At 43.1% G+C, this 18,586-nt stretch overlaps 1 protein-coding gene across 4 annotated transcripts in view; it reads right to left on the bottom strand.

The window, feature by feature from the left end:
• Positions 1-7,790: 7,790 nt before the first annotated feature.
• Positions 7,791-18,586, bottom strand: part of LOC134210782 (protein vein) — a 282,155-nt gene continuing 271,359 nt past the window's right edge. For all 4 annotated transcript variants that reach the window (XR_009978861.1, XM_062687043.1, XM_062687040.1 and 1 more), the window contains one exon: positions 7,791-8,258. Coding sequence is in view for 3 of the 4 variants with exons in the window: in XM_062687040.1 (XP_062543024.1) it covers positions 8,164-8,258 (95 nt within the window). In the remaining variant the exon portion in view is untranslated. The remainder of the gene's footprint in view (positions 8,259-18,586) is intronic.

The following is an 18,586-nucleotide window of genomic DNA, read 5'->3' on the forward strand; positions in this document are numbered from 1 at the left end:
AGACGTTGCAGCAGAGGGTACCCGATCGAATCTGGACCTGTTGAGACACTTCGCCCTTTGTCGAGGGCCCACAGAAGTTCGCTCAGGGTAATATCGATGTTGTATACATCATCATTGTGATGCGAAAAATCTATGGACCGTCGTTCAGCTGCTGCTTTCGCCATCTGGAACGATGGAAGTTGCCGATCTCTCGCAATACACTTTCGCCAGTTCTTCTGCCGCTTCTTTAGGATCATCCGTGAATCCGTCCACTCGTTTGAGGACGACCGGGCGCTGTTGCCGATTACCACGCAGAGTATTCACTGTCCGCCACAATTCGGTCGTCGTGCTGCTGGGTGATATTTTCGCTACAAAGTTTTTCCATGACTGTTCCTTTGCCTCACTGATCGCCTTTCGCGCCGCCGATCGTGCTTCCTGGAATTTCGCCAAAGCCTCGGGATAGCCCTGTTCACATAGTTGCAGGCGTCGGAGGGATCGGAGACACTTTCGTCGGTGTCGAATTGCTGCTTTCGCTTCGGGGCACCACCATGGTGTCGCTTTCGGTCCAATTCGGCCGCTGGATCGTGGGATGGATTTTGTCGCTGCGGCTAGTATCTTCTCGGTGAAGCTGTTAATGTCCCACTCGACATCTGGCCGGATGGTTTCGGCCGTAAGCCGCTCGTACAACGTCCAATCAGCTTGATCGTAGAGCCACTTCTGTCGTGTCGTTCGATGGTTCGTCCATCCGGGAATGGATAAGATGATCGGGAGGTGGTCGCTATTATGCGTGTCCGACAGGGTTCGCCAGGTAAACCTAGGAGCCAAACTCTCAGAACAGATGGTTACGTCAATTGCCGATGTTTTGCCCGTACCCGGATCGATGCGGGTATGTGAGCCGTCATTCAGAATCACTAACTGATGGGTTAATGTCGTCTCGGCGATGAAGCGACCAAGCGGGTTCGACTGGTGAGACCCCCATGCGAGATGGTGCGCATTGAAGTCCCCTAGAAGCAACATCGGACCCTCTAGCTGCTCGAATAGCTCACTCAGCGCTGCCTGACACTGCGTAGAGCTCGGCGGGATGTAGATAGATACTACCGTTACCTGGATCGGTGCGTGGATGCGTACTGCGATAAGCTGCAGGGTGGTTTGGATCTGCACACGCTCAAACGGTATGCCTTCTCGGATGGCTAGGCCAACCCCGTGTTGCCAGTAGTGTACGCTGTTCGACTCCAGAAGTAATGTATAGTTCCTGCCCACGAAATCTGGTGCAACAACGGTTTGATTTACCTTGGTCTCCTGTAGTGCAACGACGCAAGGCTCGAGATCAGCGATAAGAAGCTTCAATTCGCTGATATTGCCCCTGAGGCCACGCAGGTTCCACTGTAGGGCGAAAATGCCACCGGATCGACTATCCGTGGCGGATCGTGTGACGGATGATGATGTGGATGCCCTCCGCGTCGGTGGGTCGGCTGTAGGAGAGAGATTTGCCGCGGTAACTTCTGCAGGTGTTTGTACTATAATGGGACTTGCCTGTGGGACGCTTTGCCCCACAGTACCAGCCGCTGTCGAAACCATTACACTAGTTTTGCCAATACCGACAACAGCCGGCACTGGGGATGCGCTTTGTGTAATATTTATTCGATGGGATGGGCCTGTTCCGGGTGAGAGAGCTGCTGTGATGTGGTGTGGACCTGTAAGGTTTTTCGAGACAGTATCTGTTTGCAGAAAGGAACCTTGAGGACTGACCTGTGGGATGCCTTGCCCCACAGTGCCAGCCGTTGCTGAAACTACTACACGGTTATATCCAGATCTGCCAGCAACAGCCGGCACTGGGGAAAGGCTTTGTGTAGTATTTCCAACTGCTCCGCTATTAACGCTTTCATCGGTTGTATATGCTGGGTGCTTCGAGCTTGCAGGTGTAGGGCGGCGGCCAGGGCATAGGAGGGCTACCCCTCCCCCTGCCGTCTATCCCGGGGTCTCTGTGTCGTGAAGGTATTTGATTGTGTAGGGCGGCGGCCAGGGCAATGAAGGGCTACCCCTTCCCCTTGCCGTCTATCCCTAGTTTCCGGTGTCGCGGTATGATCAATGTTTCCATCGGCTACGGAGATAAAATCATCATCAACGGGTTGGGGTAAGACGTGCCGGATGACTCCTTTAATCTGCCGTACTTGCGTCGGAAGAGGTACTACACTTTCCCTGCTTCCGAACCGATTTGGCTCATTGTCCGTGTTCGTGCTTTGGTCGTCATTGTAGTCCATGCGTTGTTGAGGAGTAAAGCTATCGAAGACCTTGATTAGGGTTTGTCTCCGGTATCTCTGACTCCTCGCTAGAGAAGTCCATTTCCGTGAGGTCATGGGTGACGGCGGTTTTTTTCGGCGGCGGACTTGGGTCTGGTGAGGTGGCCGGTTTAGCAAAAGTATTTTTCGAAGATCGTCCACGCTTTGTATCCTGAACGGCTGGGGAGTTATTCCTGGATCGAGTGATGGGGCCTATCGTTGTGTAGGTTGGTCGTTGTTCATGGCTATGGTGCGGTTTTTCTTGGCTGGATGTTTCGCTAGTATGGCTCTGTTTTACTTGAACAGCTTGTTGCTTCGTTTGTCTGATATACGCATGCATTTGATCTATCCGCTCATCTTTTCGTCTGATTTCTTCTCGCAGTTTACAAATTTCCTGGTCTTTTCGTGTCATGGCCGCTTCGAGCTCCTTTAGCCTTTTCTCGAAAGTATTCTGTTGCGCTGTTGCCTGCGCATAGCTACCTCCTGCCTGCTGTTCGGCTCGTTTTCTTGCCTCCGGAAAGCTTAAGTTGTCACGAACTTTAATTTTGATGACCTCTACTTCCTTTTTGTAAACCGGGCACTGGCGATTGGTCGGTCGATGGTTTCCTTTACAATTCCGACAGAATGATGCTTCGTTGCACTCTTCTTCCCCGTGGAAATTGCCAGAACAGTTAAAGCAGCGTTGCGGTCCAGGGCATCGGACGCGAGTATGGCCGTAGCTGAAGCATCCATAGCAGAGCATCGGATTCGGGAAGTATGGACGAGTGGCAACACGCAGAAGGCCTACTTTCATATACTCCGGGTAGGTTGTCTTATTGAACGTAAGGATCAGAGCTGGCGTATTCATTCTTTGGCCGTTCTCGTTCTTGGTGATCCGCTGGACACGGATGACATTTTCCTTGGTCAGTTCCGCCAGAATATCTTTCTCTTCCATGTGGATCACGTCATAGCAGGAGATGACGCACCGGCTAACGTTCAAGTTCGGGTGTGGGGCAATTTCTATTTCAGTTCCGTCGATTAGTTTTGTTAGCTTTAGCAGCTTAGCAACTTGAATCGGGTCACGGACACTTAGAGTGTACTTGGTCCCTTGCGCTTCAGTTTTGGCATTCTCAATTTGACCAGCACATGCCTCTACGGACTTTCCGATCACGAACGGATTTTTCGGGAGTGGGATTTCATTTTTGCCGGTTAGCTGCAAAAACGTCAGCTCACCGAATTTATTCGTCGGGTCCATAAAATTCGGTAGTCTGCGTTTTACAGACCCGCCTGGGTCGCCGCTACTAGCGGCCGCCATGTTGGTTTACGTTGGACTCACTATTGGCAACGGTTGCCCGTTACCTACCCTAAAAGAACGAAAGAAAGGTAAAAAGGAGCGGTCTTACCTTCTTTGTCCCTTCAACGTATTTTTTCAGGTGTGCGAAAATTTTTGATCCGCACTGTGTTCACACGCTTTTAAATGACACTGAAGTACTTCTTCGATGACGATCGAAAACTTTCCAGGATTCAAAACTTTTCAGCACTTTTTCCCTATTTCCATTTCTCCTCCTTCAGGCGCAGCGCGACCCACACCACCGACGGTTGAATGAAAAAGTGGCCGGGCGATGGCTGTTTGTTTTGTTCGACAAAGCACTTGGCGAATGCACTTTTTCACTTTTTACAGCCGTTTTTCGGGCGATTTTTGCGAAACCTTCACTGTTCACTCTCACTTTTGCACTTGATAAGCTGATCGAAGTACGTTTCGACCGCCGCGACCGCGAAATATTGGTAAAATTACCCTTGTTTACTTCGAGAGCGCGCACTGTACCACCGCACGGGACGGTGTGTCGGAACGTGGTGGGTAATATGTCACATCGGAAAGCAAACTATTATAGTTCTGATATGATAGTTTGCTATTGTGTATTTATTGATAAAGTTTGTTTTATAAGCAACCTACATGTAGTTCACGTTTTTTAATCCATTACATATGAACTGCACGTAATGGTAAATATAATCAGTGTGACAATTCCCAAAGTAATATTCACGGTGCTTTTGCTGTCATCAACGCTGCTGGCGATTGTGACGATTAGCTGCCTTCGTGGAAAACGCAGATTATTGCAGGAAATTGTCTATTATTCCCCATTTAAGTAAGTATTGGAATAGATTAATTGTGTGAATTCAGTAAATTGAAAAGTGCAGAAAGTTACAATGTTACCAATAAACTAGCCGCTTAAATAAATCAATTTAAAGAATGGAAAAAAAACGTTTGTACAACGTTTATTCAAAGCTTTGGTTTGAAACGAAGCTATTTGTACCCACTACCGTTCAGCAGCTTATGCGCCACTCCCGCGACAGGGGAGACTGCTGACGTGCGTTTGAGTCCGGCTGAGACTCTTCTCTAAAGGCGGGTCAAAATGGTTCAAACACTCTCGATCATCAGCATCATCCAACTTCCAGGCACAGTACACAGGTGGAAACCCTTTAAACCCAAACGGATTGGTATCAAATTAACCGGAAAATGGAAAAAAAGAAATATTAAAACATTTGATCAAAGATACTAGATAAAAAGGACTGGGTGTGATTGTATTAATACGAGTTTTTCTCTTTCAGGGATTACAAAGCTTTAGGGAAGAGGTCCTTACTACTATCCTACCGTAATTCTTCTTCTTATCTTCACTCCGGCGAGGAGCTTCCACGTCGCTAGGTCGAAGTAGGTGGCAGGTTCGTCGTTCGTTGGCGATCGCTTTTCTCGAATAGCTGGTGCTTACAGTCTTGCAGTTGACTACGCCTAAACCCACACTGGTAGAACCCACGGACGAAACCACTGGTTGAAACGAAGCTATTAAAAGCACTCGGTCAGTTTCGAGCACGCCAGATGAACGGGCGTAAAAAGCGTTTAGTCGACTAGATTTTCCTGAGTGACCACCCTCGGGTGGAAAACGCCGGATGAACGTCGTGTCCAGGCGATCGACAACTGACTAGGACCAATTTCGAGTGACGTGCGCGTGGAGACGTTTTGTGCATACGCTAGTTCACGCTAAGCTTTTCGAGCACGTGTTGGTTGGTCTCCAAATAGCACACAGGAATCGACAAAGGTCGTTCTGCTAGGCTGTAGGGGTTCGTATGGACCTGAACTGAAGGTCCCAAGCATTCGGGGTCGGTTCGCAGTCCGAGTTAAGGCTCTGGCAGACTAAGCACGGGGTGCACCTCCACAGCTAACACCGCTCAAGGCTGGGTGCATCGAATCGTGTCCGCACCGACACCCCACGTCGAGTAGGGGTTCCTGAGCCTAACTGGTTGTAGCCTAACACGTGGATTATTGAAACACGTGGATGATTTCAAAATACAAATTGTTCTGAGCACGAGAACTGCTCAAGTTGCTACACGGTATTTATTTGCTTAGCACACTTTAGGTATCTCACTATTAGATAACGCTTCACAAGTTTTAACGACCAATTCGTACTAATCGTCCGATACTATCGACAATCTCTGGTCAAATGCGATTATAATAGTCAAAGGGACTATTGTACCCCTCTGTATAGGGAACTCATCATAGGTAGGAAAAGACTACTCGGTGGACCGAGGATTAAAAGATTTCCTTTTGAAATTTTGAATAATAGCATTCGATCCCTCCTTGCAAACCGTATTGCTCGAGTATAATCAAACGCACGTTTTAAAATATGCCTTTGGATGATCGGATGACTAGATGAATCGTTGTGAGTGGATCTCAATACAGTGCGCGAAACTTCAGCTATCACAGTTTCCCTATTAGCCGGTAGGTGGCAGCACAAGCTTCCTGAAAGCTTTTAGTTTTATCTTTCCATGTTTCAGATAGTTTTATCCATGAATGAAATATGAAAAGGTAATTAGGGTATGACAAATTTTCGTTACAGGTTGTTATTGCAATAAGCAAATTGTCAAACGTTTATTCAGCGTTTCCATTGGATTCATCTACAGAAGCGATGCTGTTTACTGATAACATCAATTATTAGACTTCTAAATAAGCTTGTGTTGTGCTTGGATTGTAGTAGAATTTTCAAGCGTTTGTTCAATGGTTCAAACACAAAATATTTAAACATATGAATCATGATGAATAGGGGAAACTTTGCAAGTTTAAGTTTTTTGTACTCAGCTAATTGTTCAATATGAGTTTCGAAATAGAAAGAAATATTTCGGCAACGTTTAAAAACGTATTTTTCAGATATATAGTTGAAAGTGGAACAGTAGATGGTTATTGATGTCTGCATTGTTTGCTCAATTTCTTATTCAATACTATGCATTATTCAGCTACGAATACTTTTATTAAACCTTAGTTCGACAATGATGTCTGTTTGTGGCTACTAATTGTTACTTGGGCATCTACAAGAAAGGCGACAAGGTGGAGTGTGAGAACTTTCGAGCGATCATTATCCTTAATGCCGCCTACAAAGTGATATCCCAGATCATCTTCCGTCGTCTTTCACCATTAGTGAATGAGTTCGTGGTAGGTTATCAAGCCGGCTTCGTTGACGGCCGCTCGACAACGGACTAGATCTTTTCTGTACGGCAAAAACTGTGTGAAGATTTCGGGCGAACACTCCAGTTCGTTCGAATCGCACCGGGGACTAAGTCAAGGTGATGGACTTTCGTGGCTGTTATTCAACATTGCGCTAGAAGGTGTCGTGTGGAGAGCCGGGTGTAACAGCCGGGGTACAATTTTCAACGGATCCAGTCAATTTATTTGTTTCGTGGATGACATGGACAATGTGAAGCAACAACAGTTGGACTGATGCATCGTGGTGGTGGATGCATCGAAGACAAAGTACATGCTTGTGGACGGAACCGAGCACGACAGGGCCAGCCTGGGAAGGAGTGTTACGATAGACGTGGGTACCTTCGAGGTGGTCGAGGAATTCGTCTACCTCGGATCCTTGCTAACGGCTGATAACGATGTTAGTCGTGAAATATGAAGGCGCATCATCTGTGGAAGTCGGGCCTACTACGGGCTGCAGAAGAAACTGCGGTCAAAAAAGATTCATCACCGCACCAAATGTGTCATGTACAAGACGCTGATAAGGCCAGTAGTCCTCTACGGACATGAAACTTAGACAATGCTCGAGGAGGACTTTCAAGCTTTTGGAGTATTCCAGAGGCGGGTGCTCAGGACCATCTTTGGCGGTGTGCAAGAAGACGGTGTGTGGCGGCGAAGAATGGACCACGTGCTCGCCCAGCTCTGCGGTGAAGCCAGTATTCAGAAAGTAGCTAAAGCCGGAAGGGTACGATGGGCAGGGCATGTTGCAAGAATGCCGGACAGCAACCCTGCAAAGATGGTGTTCGCTTCCTATCCGGCAGGTACGAGACGGCGTGGAGCACAGCGAGCGAGGTGGGTAGACCAGGTGCAAAACGACTTGGCGAGCGTGGAGCGCATTCGAGGATGGAATGTGGCCTTGAACCGTGAATTTTGTTATCTGTTTAGATGTAAACTAAATAAATGAAATGAATCAGCCAACTATTAGCAATAATTCTGTCACTAATTTCTGTCAAAATGATTTCTTTCCAAAAATAACGTTTACCAGATCATGCTTGTAGAGTTTTTATTTCAACACATATAGTATAGAAAATTTACACCAACGTTAGTATAAGTCAATAATTTATTACAACTACTACAGTGATATTTACATCTTTGGTATTTTCAACTTTTTTTTCTGTTTTTCCAATTAGTTCCGTCGACAAAATTGCATTACAAATTATGCACAATCACTTAAAACAAATGGAATATCATCATTGACTGTTTCATTCTCTTGGCTTGAGAATTCAAAAAATATCATTCGTTCTAATCGCTTCCACCGTATCACGATGGATTGGTTCAAATCTCGTTTCTTTCGACATGGCGCAGTCTTCCCAGTCCGCCAAGGATTGGGATATCGGTTCAGTGACTTCGGCGAGTGGATCAGATTTCACTGTCGTCATCGTAATCGTACATCGGTGGTATTACGGGTAATGCCGGTGAGTCCATCAGTAGGAAGTCCGCACACTCCGGGTGACCTGCATGGAGAAAGACAATATTGTTTTAAGTAATTTTGTTAACGTTCGATAATGAAATCTTTTACGACAATCGAACAATCTGTTAGAGGTTATGGGAGGAATTAGTGTCACACTTGGAGTCGTCATTTTAGGGTTAGGAGAGGTTGCTTATAGACAGTAGGCATCACAAACGCGGAAATCGTGCCGTGCAATTAGTAGGTTGCTTGAAGCTTGGGTTATTTCAAGCCTAATGCTGCTGCTCCATCTATCCTCTTGCATTCATGGTTTATCATTTCCGTATAGTTTTGAGTACCATATTTTTAGTAAATGCTACATCGATCCTACCGCTAACTTGTTCATACTTCCATCTACATTATTTTTCTGGAATCGCTATCACAACGAAACTTATTATACATTTTATGCTTTTCATAACACGCTTCTATTGATTATTCTATTTTTCCATTCAACTTCTACGCAGTGCTGTCAGTAGTATTTTAATGTTTGGTTTTAATATCGATTGTTCATTTTCATCCATTTAAGAACCAATAGGGTATGAACCTTAATCTAAAGTGTCGCGTGCGCTCTGCCGTTGGGCGGATTGCTGAAGAGTTTGGTTCTGATTAGTGGATGGTCCTCGCGTGTACCACACAAACTAGAGTCTGGACGTCGGGAAGGAGCTAAAACGAGATGGAGGATACACATGGAAAGTTTTAGTGGTTGGTTGTTCAGAAATTAGGATCAGTTTAACAGTTGTGCATGCAGTTTTAGATCACGTTTTCAAGCATGCAGAAGGGCGATTCTAATAGGATTAAAATACTTGCAAATAATCTTTAGCTTGCGAATAGTACAACGTTGGCGTGGTCAGTGTTCTTAAAACTATACCGTGCTGTGCCCTTATTCCGTTCACCTAAGACAATGCGCTATGTCTAAAAGCTCTAAAAAATAGCCTAAAGAATAGTGTATATTTATATAAACAATTGAAAAAAAAAATGTTGGGATGCATTCATAAACTTAGGCTCCACCTAGGATAGGATGTGACAACTCAATTTTGACTGCCTTGTTGTTTCCTCAGGCGGTTGCTTCAACGAGGTGGTGGTCAGTGCTTCCAAATCATTTTTATGCAAAATCCTCCGAACAATTTCTTATTAAATTTGATGCTTTCTCGTTAATTCCTTTCATCATTCATCGTAAAAGATGGTACAAACTAACAGAAACAAGTTTTTACTTGGAATTAGATGCGTTTCAGAGTAAAAATGGTTAAAATGTGGTCAATGATGCTTCAAAACGTGCTTTAAATTAGCATAACATTTGAGAATCATGCATACATCATTTGCAGTCTAGCATAACTTCAATTTACCCAAAAAAAGTAAAAAACAAACTTTTGAATGTTTTCGGTAATTTCAATTTAATTACCCAGCAACACGGCCAAGGTAACAACAAGCTGCCCTTTTGAAAATGTGATAACGCCGATCGAAGTAATCGATTGTCATTTTCACCCAATCAGCAACCGGTACGATTTTGACAGAAAATCGGTACGATTTTTAATGACTAGTTGGCACATCCTATCCTAGGGCTCCACTAGTGAAAACATAAGTCTCAATCATCGAGCCCTTATTTGTGACCTTGAGTGTTTGAAGGAAAACAAAGCACTCGAATATTACATGCAAAATCACATCGTAACCTAATTTCATCCCAAAAAGTGATTAAAACCTATCATTCCACAATTAAGTTTTGTTTTCGCATGCAAGAATACTATATATCTTTTTTTATTCCAACTTACTGTTTTTAACATCTAGAGCACATAAACACATGCGATAAATCAAAACGATGTTTTCGTTTCATATATTTATGCTTGATAAGACCCAAAAGATTTGTTCTGAGATGAGCCAGCCTAGGGAATGCGTGGAATAATAAAAATGACAGTTGTGCGTGGCTCTCGTTCTGAAGGGGGTGCCCTTGAAAATGCGAGTGCATTTAGTTTTGGATTCCGTTGTCCTTAAAAGGACTCACATCTATTATGTGCGCATTGTTCGTTGGAAGTCATACTACTCCCACCTCCCCTGTTATGGTGACAAACACCATCTTTGCTACTCGGCATACTTGCAACATGCCCTGCCCATCGTATCTTTCCAGTTTTTGCCACCTTCAGAGTTCTGGGTTTGCCGGACAGTTGGGCGAGTTTGTGATTCATTCTTCGCCGCCACACACCGTTCTCTTGTACACTGGGTCGCTTTTTAAGCGACTTTTTTACACAGATTTTGAGATTTACGCGGATTTTTCGTTACTCGTTTTTATGCGGTTTTAGAAAGGTCGGGAAACTCTAGGAAACCGCAAAAAAAAACGATTTTTGATAAAGTCGTTTTTATGCGATTTTTTACGTGTATCTTTTACGTGGTACGGCTCCCCGCATAAAAGCCGACGCCGTATAAGGCATTTTATGAGACGTTTCGCGGTGGCCCGATTATTTACTTCTAATGTTTTGTTTTGGTATGATTCCGCGTGAACATTCCGTTAGGTCCGAACACAAAATAAAGTTTTGTTACGTTTTACTTTTCATTCGTATTTTCTTCAGCATTTCATGCTTAGACGTTCTAAGAATCATATGAAAAACTTTGTTCTAAAACTCTGGTAGACGAAAAGTAAAACAGGCAGAATTGATGGTGGGACCCATCGGAAAGTTCAGCGCGAAATTATCAAACAACGGGTTCCCACTAATTGTCAAAGTAGATTAACACGAGAAAACATCTGTTTCGATCTGTCTCATAAAATGCATTATTGCGAGTGTTTTGTACATGACACATTTGGTGTGGGCGTGAATCTGTTTTGACCGCAGTTTCTTCTAGAGCCCGTAGTAGGACCGACTTCCACAGATGAAGCGCCTTCGTATTTCATAACTAACATTAGCAAGCATCTAAGGTAGACGAATTCATCGACAACCACGAAAGTATCCCCCTCTGTCATAACATTGCTTCCCAGGAGGGCCCTGTCGTGCTCTGTTTCGCCCACTAGCATGTCCTTTATCTTCGACGCATTCACCACAAGTACAACTTTTGTTCTATCACAGGTTTGCCGTACAGTAAAGATTTGGTCCGATGACCTTGACGAAGCCGGCTTAAGGTGCAAGGAAAATCCGACATTGGAAATAGCTTCCCGATCAAATCATCACCGATGATTTGTCGTTTGTCCCTTTCTATCCTTCTCAAAATTATTTAAGAACAATCTTCACGGAATCCAAAACTGAAAGCACTCGCGGTCTCAAGGGTACTCCATTTAAAACGGAAGCCACTCACAACTGTCAGGTTTATTATTCCACGCATGCTGCGACGCAGCAAAGCTGAAATAATGATAACTCCGAACAGATTTCTCCAGCAATTCACCGGGGTCTCCTCTGGCAATTTACTCCAGGGAGTGCCTCCGAAAATTTCCCCAAAAATTCCTCCCAAACTTAAACAAACTCCAAACCCAGAATTCCTCAGAAGGTATTAGGAATTGTCCCAGAAATTTCATGAAAAATACCGTCAGATGTCCCCCGGGTAGTTTCTCTAAAGTAGCTCTGTACGTCGATAGTCTGCGTAAGCTTATTACGCATTAAAAATTCTCCGGGAGCTCTCCCAAAAATTCATCCAGGAATTACTCCAAAAGTTCCTACATGAAATTTTATGTAATTAGTTATTAAAAATCAATAATTATAAAATTCAATATATAATCAAAGTATAATATAAGTAATTACTCCGGAAGTATTATCAGGAGTTCCTCCGGAAGTTGCTTCAGGAATTCCTGTAAAAGTTCCTTTAGAAATTCCAACGGAAGTTGCTTCAGGAATTCCTCCGGCAGTTCCTTCATGAATTCCTCCAGAAGTTCCTTCAGGAATTTATCTAGAAGTTCCTTCAACAATACCTACGGAAGTACTTACAGGAATTACTCCGGAAATGATTTCAGAAATTCTTTGAAAGTACCTTCAAAAATTCCCCCGAAAGTTGTTCTAGAAATTCCTCCGGAAGTTGCCTAAAAAAATTACTCCGGAAGTTCTTTCAGTAATTCCACCAATAGTTCCTCCTTGAATTTTTCCAAAAGTTTCTTCAGAAATTTCTCTGGAAGCTCCTTCCACAATACCTACGAAAGTTCTAACAGGAATTCCTCCGGAAATTATTTCAACAATTTCTAGAGAAGCTCCTTCGGAAGTTCTTCCAGGAATTCCTCCGGAAGTTCTTTCGGGATTTTTTTTTAGGAATTTGTATGGAAGTTCCATCCGGAATTCTCCCAAAAGTTCCTTTAGGAGTTCCTCCTAAGCTCCATGAGGAATTTCTTCGATGGGTGTATGGGAATTCTTTCGGAAGATTTCTCGAGAATATCTCGGGAAATACCTCCGTAAGAATCAGCAGGAATTCTACCAGAAGTTCTTTCAGGAATTCCAGAAGTTTCTACAAGAAATCCTCGAGAAGCTCCCCCATGAACTGTTCCGGATGTTACTCTAAGAGTTTCTCCGGAAGAACCTGCAGCAATTTCTTCAGGAATTCTTTGTGGAGTTCCTGCAATAATTGATCGGGATTTCTTTCAAGAACTTCCCAAGCAATTCCTGGAGCAGCTTTTCAAGGAGTTCCTGGAGGAACTTCGCGAGCAATTCTTGGAGAAACTTTTCGGAGAATTTCTGGATGAATTTTTGTAGACTCTTCCGGGGGTTCATGGAGCAACTTCGGGAGGAACTTCCCGACGAATTTTTGGAGGAACTTCCCACAGAACTTCAGGAAGAATTTCAAGAAAAAAAGCATGCAGGTACATACGGATGAATTTCCCGAGGAATTTCAGAGAGATCTTCCGAAAGAATTCCCAAGTACTTCTTGAAGAAATTCCTCATGAAACTTCGGAAGAATTCCTAAAACGATTTCTGGAAGAATTCCCGAAAGAACTTCCCAAAGAACATTTGAAGGAACTTCCCGAGCAAATTCTGGAGCAACTTTCCGAGGATTTCTTGGAGGATCTCCCGAATGACTTCCTGTAAGAACTTCCGATAAACTCCTGGTCTATCTCCGGGAAGAACTCCTGCAGCAACTGCAGCACTAATAACGGACATCCTGAAGGAATTTAGAAATTTTTGGTGGAACTGGTGGAGTGGAGTTTTTGGTGGAGGAATCCCTAAAGACACTTCCTGAAGAATTTCTGGTGGAACTTCCGGATGAATTCCTGAAGGAATACCCGGAGGAGTTTATGAAGAAATTGGTGAAGGATATTCAGGAGGAATTTCTGAAAAAAAAAACTGATATGGGCGTTAGACCAGGAACTCTTTCGGAAACTCTTACAGGAATACTTACGAAACTTCCTCCAGGAATTGCTAGGGTAGTTCCTTCAAATGTTCTTTACGAAGTTCCTTCAAGAATTTTTCCTGATTTTTTTAGGAATTCCTCCGAAGTTCCAGCAGGAGCTCGGTAGGTTGATCAATAATTCTCCCAGAAGATCTCTCAAAAAATCCTCGGAAAATGCATCCATAAGTACCTACAGGAGTTTTTTCGGAAAATTATCCAAGGAGTTCCTCGAGAAGTTCCCCTAGGAATTCCTCCGGAATTTACTCCACGAATTTCTCCGATAGAGCCTGCAGCAATTTCTACAGGAATTATTTGAAAAGTTTCTTCAAGAATTGCTCGTGAAGTTCCTTCAGGAACTCCTTGGAAAGCTGCTCCAGAAATTGCTTGGGAAATTCTTGAATGATATAATCGATACATTTTTGGAGAAGCTTTACGAAGAGGAATTGCTGCAGGTTCTTCTGGAGGGATCTATCCTGGAGGTCTATCTCCGGGAGGAACTCCTGCAGCAACTGCAGCACTAATAAAGGACCTCCTGAAGGAATTTAGAAATTTTTGGAGGAATTCCTAAAGACACTTCCTGAGGAATTCCTGGAGGAACTTCCTGAGGAATTCCTGGAGGAACTTCCTGAGGAATTTCTAGAGGAATTGATGGAGGAACTTCCGGATGAATTTCTGAACGAACTTCCATAGAAATTTCTGGAGGAACTTCCGTAGGAATTTCTTGAAGAACTTCCAGGAATTCTTGGAGGAACATACGTAGGAATTCCTGGAGGAACATCCGTAGGAATCCCTTGTGAGACTTCCAAAGGAGTTCCTGGAGGAACATCCGGAGGAATTCCTGGAGAAACATTAGGAGGAAATCCTGGAGGAACTTCTGAAGGAATTCTTGGGAGAGCTTCCATACGAATTCCTGGAAGAATCTCATTCAGGAACTCCTCCCCAAGTAACCAAAAGTTTCTTGATAAGTACGTTTTTCGCTCAACCAGCTTGACTGAGCGAAAAACTTTTTTTCATCCTTCAGAAGTTCCTTCAAGAATTTCTCCAGAAGTTTTTCAAGAATTCCTCCGGAAATTTCTTTAAGATTTCCTCCGGAAGTTCCTGCAGTCTTTCCTCCAGAAGTTCTCTCGGAATTCCTCAAGAATTGTCTCCAGCAATTGTTCGGTAAGTTTCTTTAAGGTTCATCCCTAGCAGCACAAGTCGAAACGATTTGGTGGCTGCAACTCAAATGTAACCGAATTTAGTTGCATATAGGTTGCAGAAACCTCTATACCACATGTGTGCTGCTCGGGATTGGATAGTTGTTTCAAGAGTTATTTGGGAAGAATTCCTCCGGAAGTTCCTTCAGAAAATTCTCAAAGAATTTCTCAATCCACTTTTGCTTAACCTTCCGGAATTCTTCTGGAAATTCCTCCAGGATTTATACAGAAATGCAATTGCGAAATCAATCATGATATCTAACCAAAATCTAACGCACTTTCATCCAGAAATTATCCTAGAAATTCATTCAAGTATTTCTCCAGAACTCTACAAGAATACCATCTAGGCAATGTTCTGAAATTCTTTGGAAATTCCTTCTCTCCGATTAAATATTCAAGCAATAATTCCTGCAGGAACTCTTCCGATGATTTTTTTAGAAACTTCTTCCTAAATTTCTCCAAAAATTTCCCGTCTAGAAATTATTTGAAAAATTCTCACGAAAACTTCTCCGGAAATCATTTGAATTTTTTTTATGTCTTTATTACGGAGACTTTCAGCCCGAGGTTGGCTCGTCTCCGTTCCTCAAAGTTTTCTCCAGAAATTGCTCCGGAAAACTGCTCTTGCAGGAGGATGCACGATGGATTTTTTGTTGGAATATCCAAATGAGTTTCTTAAAGATTATATGAAATAATTCGGATAGGATAGCATGAAGAAATTTATGTTAAAAATCGTTTGGTTTGAATGTCTATAGGAAGTCTAATTCTTGAATGAATTTGCGATGCAATGTATACTATATATTATATAATTATAGTATACTATATTCTATAGAAGAGTAGTTGAAGAAATACCAGGAGAAATTTGGGACTTCCCTCCGGAGGTGCAAATCTGATCGAGCGTCTGTTCCCCTTGCTCGGGCGGCTGAACATCGTCCAAATGACTGCAAAAAATGTGAAATATAGTTCTTCGGAAATTTAGCGAGTTGGCGTAATGCCTTGCTAGCTAGCCTTCTCAAAGCCAATCAACGAATAACCAACGAGAGAACCGGGACAGAAAACCGATTAGGGACTAGTGATTGGAAGCTCGCTACGTGCAACTACAAGTCGCTTAACTTAATTAAGTGGAGAGCACATTCGAAGGAATGCGGATTCGACGTCGTACCGCTGCAGGAAGTGTGTTGGAAGAGAGATCAATGGCTTCCATTATTGATAGACGATATGCAGAAGTACATGTACTGCAAACTGCGGAAGCACTTATCATGATAAAGACAGCTGCTCAAGCTACGTAAACAAAATCTGCATAGGATCTTTGAAAGAAAGATTGGCCCGGGGTAGTTTGAAAAGACGATTGGAGAGCTCAGCGCTCTTTGCTTGACGAATGAGAATGGCCTAATTGACTTCATCGTTTCCAATAACACGGCCATTCGCAGCACCTACTTCCAACATGGCCTTCCGTATCGCTATAAAAAAATAGACCTGAAATGAATCGCAATCGGAAATAAAAACAGAATCCTAGGTAAACCATTTAAAACTTGATAATGGTACAAACGTTTAGAGGTAGCCATTCCATCTACCAGAGCTGCAACATCACTCACGATCTGGGAACAGCTTTCATAGTGCTGAAAAAATGCAAAGATGCACTCTGGAAGCATATGGAAGCGCATTATAAGTACGGCAGATGTTCAAGCTACCTCATCAAAATCAATAAACGATATTTGAAGGCTCAGGTTCACTAGGAGGAAGACATTAGTCCATGCCCGAGTAGCACACGTGTTACACATTGATCACAGTAACTTATATGTTACAAGATTCAGTCACAATTAGGTTGCTGAAACCATTTTCAATTAACTTGTGCTGCTTGGGTGGGTATTTTTATTTTTTCCGTGCAAGCATTGAGAAATTCAGCGCCCACCTGCTCTGCCGTAATCTGGAATAGTGACGTAACAGCCATTTTACAACATGCATGTTTCCCATTTTTCTGTTAAAGAGCTCGATGAGTAGTACTCGTTAACACCATTTTTGGAAAATGGCGTATATGTCATTTTTTCAGATTAGATTTTTTTCAGAAATGCCCACAACCTCAAAACAGTAGATCTGTAATTAATTTAGAATAAAAAAAACAAACAGTGTGCAGAAAACAAAACGTCACATTAATTGCGGAATAATGTTTCAGTGCATTATTTCGCGTGAAAAGATATCGGTTTGTGTTCTCTTCACTGCAATACGCCTTCTTCATTGGCATTACATCCCCCACTGGGACATTGCCGCCTCGCAGCTTAGTGTTCACTAAGCACTTCCACAGTTATTAACTGCGAGGTTTCTAAGCCAAGTTACCATTTTTGCATTCGTATATCATGAGGCTAACACGATGATACTTTTATGCCCAGGGAAGTCGAGACAATTTCCAATCCGAAAATTGCCTAGACCGGCACCGGGAATCGAACCCAGCCACCCTCAGCATGGTCTTGCTTTGTAGCCGCGCGTCTTACCGCACGGCTAAGGAGGGCCCCTCTGCAATACGCCTACTGTTCCCAAATTATTCATTTTTCTTGCCTGCTCCGTAGAGGAAGGGGGGCGGGGGGCAATATGCCCTAGTTAAGTAAACACTGCTTTATTGTCTTATTTGTAACGCTATTCATGGGTATGTTTACATTATGCAACAATTTAACAAGATAGCTAGTTGATGCCATTCAAAAATTGTCAAAAATCTCAATCATATTGATAATATTCACATTTTAAAAAGTGGAAGTTTTAGCTGGCAGCTCCTAGGGAACAAAGCACCACGCGTCGGCGAATCAGCATTCTGATATGGATAGTGCGTGGAGACGCAAGTACATTGTAGGTTAGTGTCACTAGGGCGTTTTGCCTCGCCAAAATGTTAGATGTTTCTTCAAAATGTGGAAATTTTCGGTTTTTCCGACCATTCCATACACTATATTGAAATTTTGTTCGCCCAACCAACAGAATTTTAGATCTAGTTTTGTTACGGCCATCTTAATGTCGGTAAATATGAGGGAAACCACAAAGGGCGTTTTGCCTCGGGGCATTTTCCCCTACTGTTCAAGAAAAGTCAGCAGAAGAGTCATTCCTTAGCTACTACTTGTCCTATCTATTTGCAGAGTACTTTAGAAGTCCATATCACCCTTAACAGCAGAGATTCCGACCGCAGACTTATAAACTTGGTGATTTGAAATAAATCTACCTAAGCAATATTTTAATAGTTTTCTAAAAAATAAAGTTAAAATTACCATTTCCACATAAAAGTCAAATTTTGACACTCCAATTGAAACTGAAAGTAATTTTTATCACTTTTTCTAGAACTGAAAGTCGCTATTTGGTCCCTTTTTTCGTCAGCATTGGTCACTAAAATCACTATTTTGTACGACATTAGTCGCTATTAGCCTTTAATGCCCATTAAGTTACCCTAGCGGTAATGTGACAGTAAGATGATGATAGACGCAAGTAGGATGATGAGAGATACAACCACCTTAATCGCAACCTCCCACCAAGCTTATTCAAACCGCTTCCAGAAGCCGAAGGACATGCGTTTCGATTCGGCCATGATGGGTGGCACAAATAGGTGGCATAAGGAAGAAACACACACCCACGAAAAGTCAATGATCGGGGTTGAGGATCATGAACCTTGAAGCCAATGATTCGAAGACCAATCGTTCACTTACCCGACAACCGTAAACAAGACTAGAGGTCTAAAGGTTGAAAAATCCGTTAAAGTTAGCTGATCAGAAATCAAAAGTGAAAGTTCTTAAATCAGTAGGGAAACTGGACACAAATGATCCCCACTTTTTGCTTAGGATATTTCTCGATTTAACATGCACAGATTTGCACGCTTCTTGAT

The sequence above is a fragment of the Armigeres subalbatus genome, chromosome 2 (genome assembly GCF_024139115.2).
Source record: "Armigeres subalbatus isolate Guangzhou_Male chromosome 2, GZ_Asu_2, whole genome shotgun sequence".
Lineage (NCBI taxonomy): Eukaryota > Metazoa > Arthropoda > Insecta > Diptera > Culicidae > Armigeres > Armigeres subalbatus.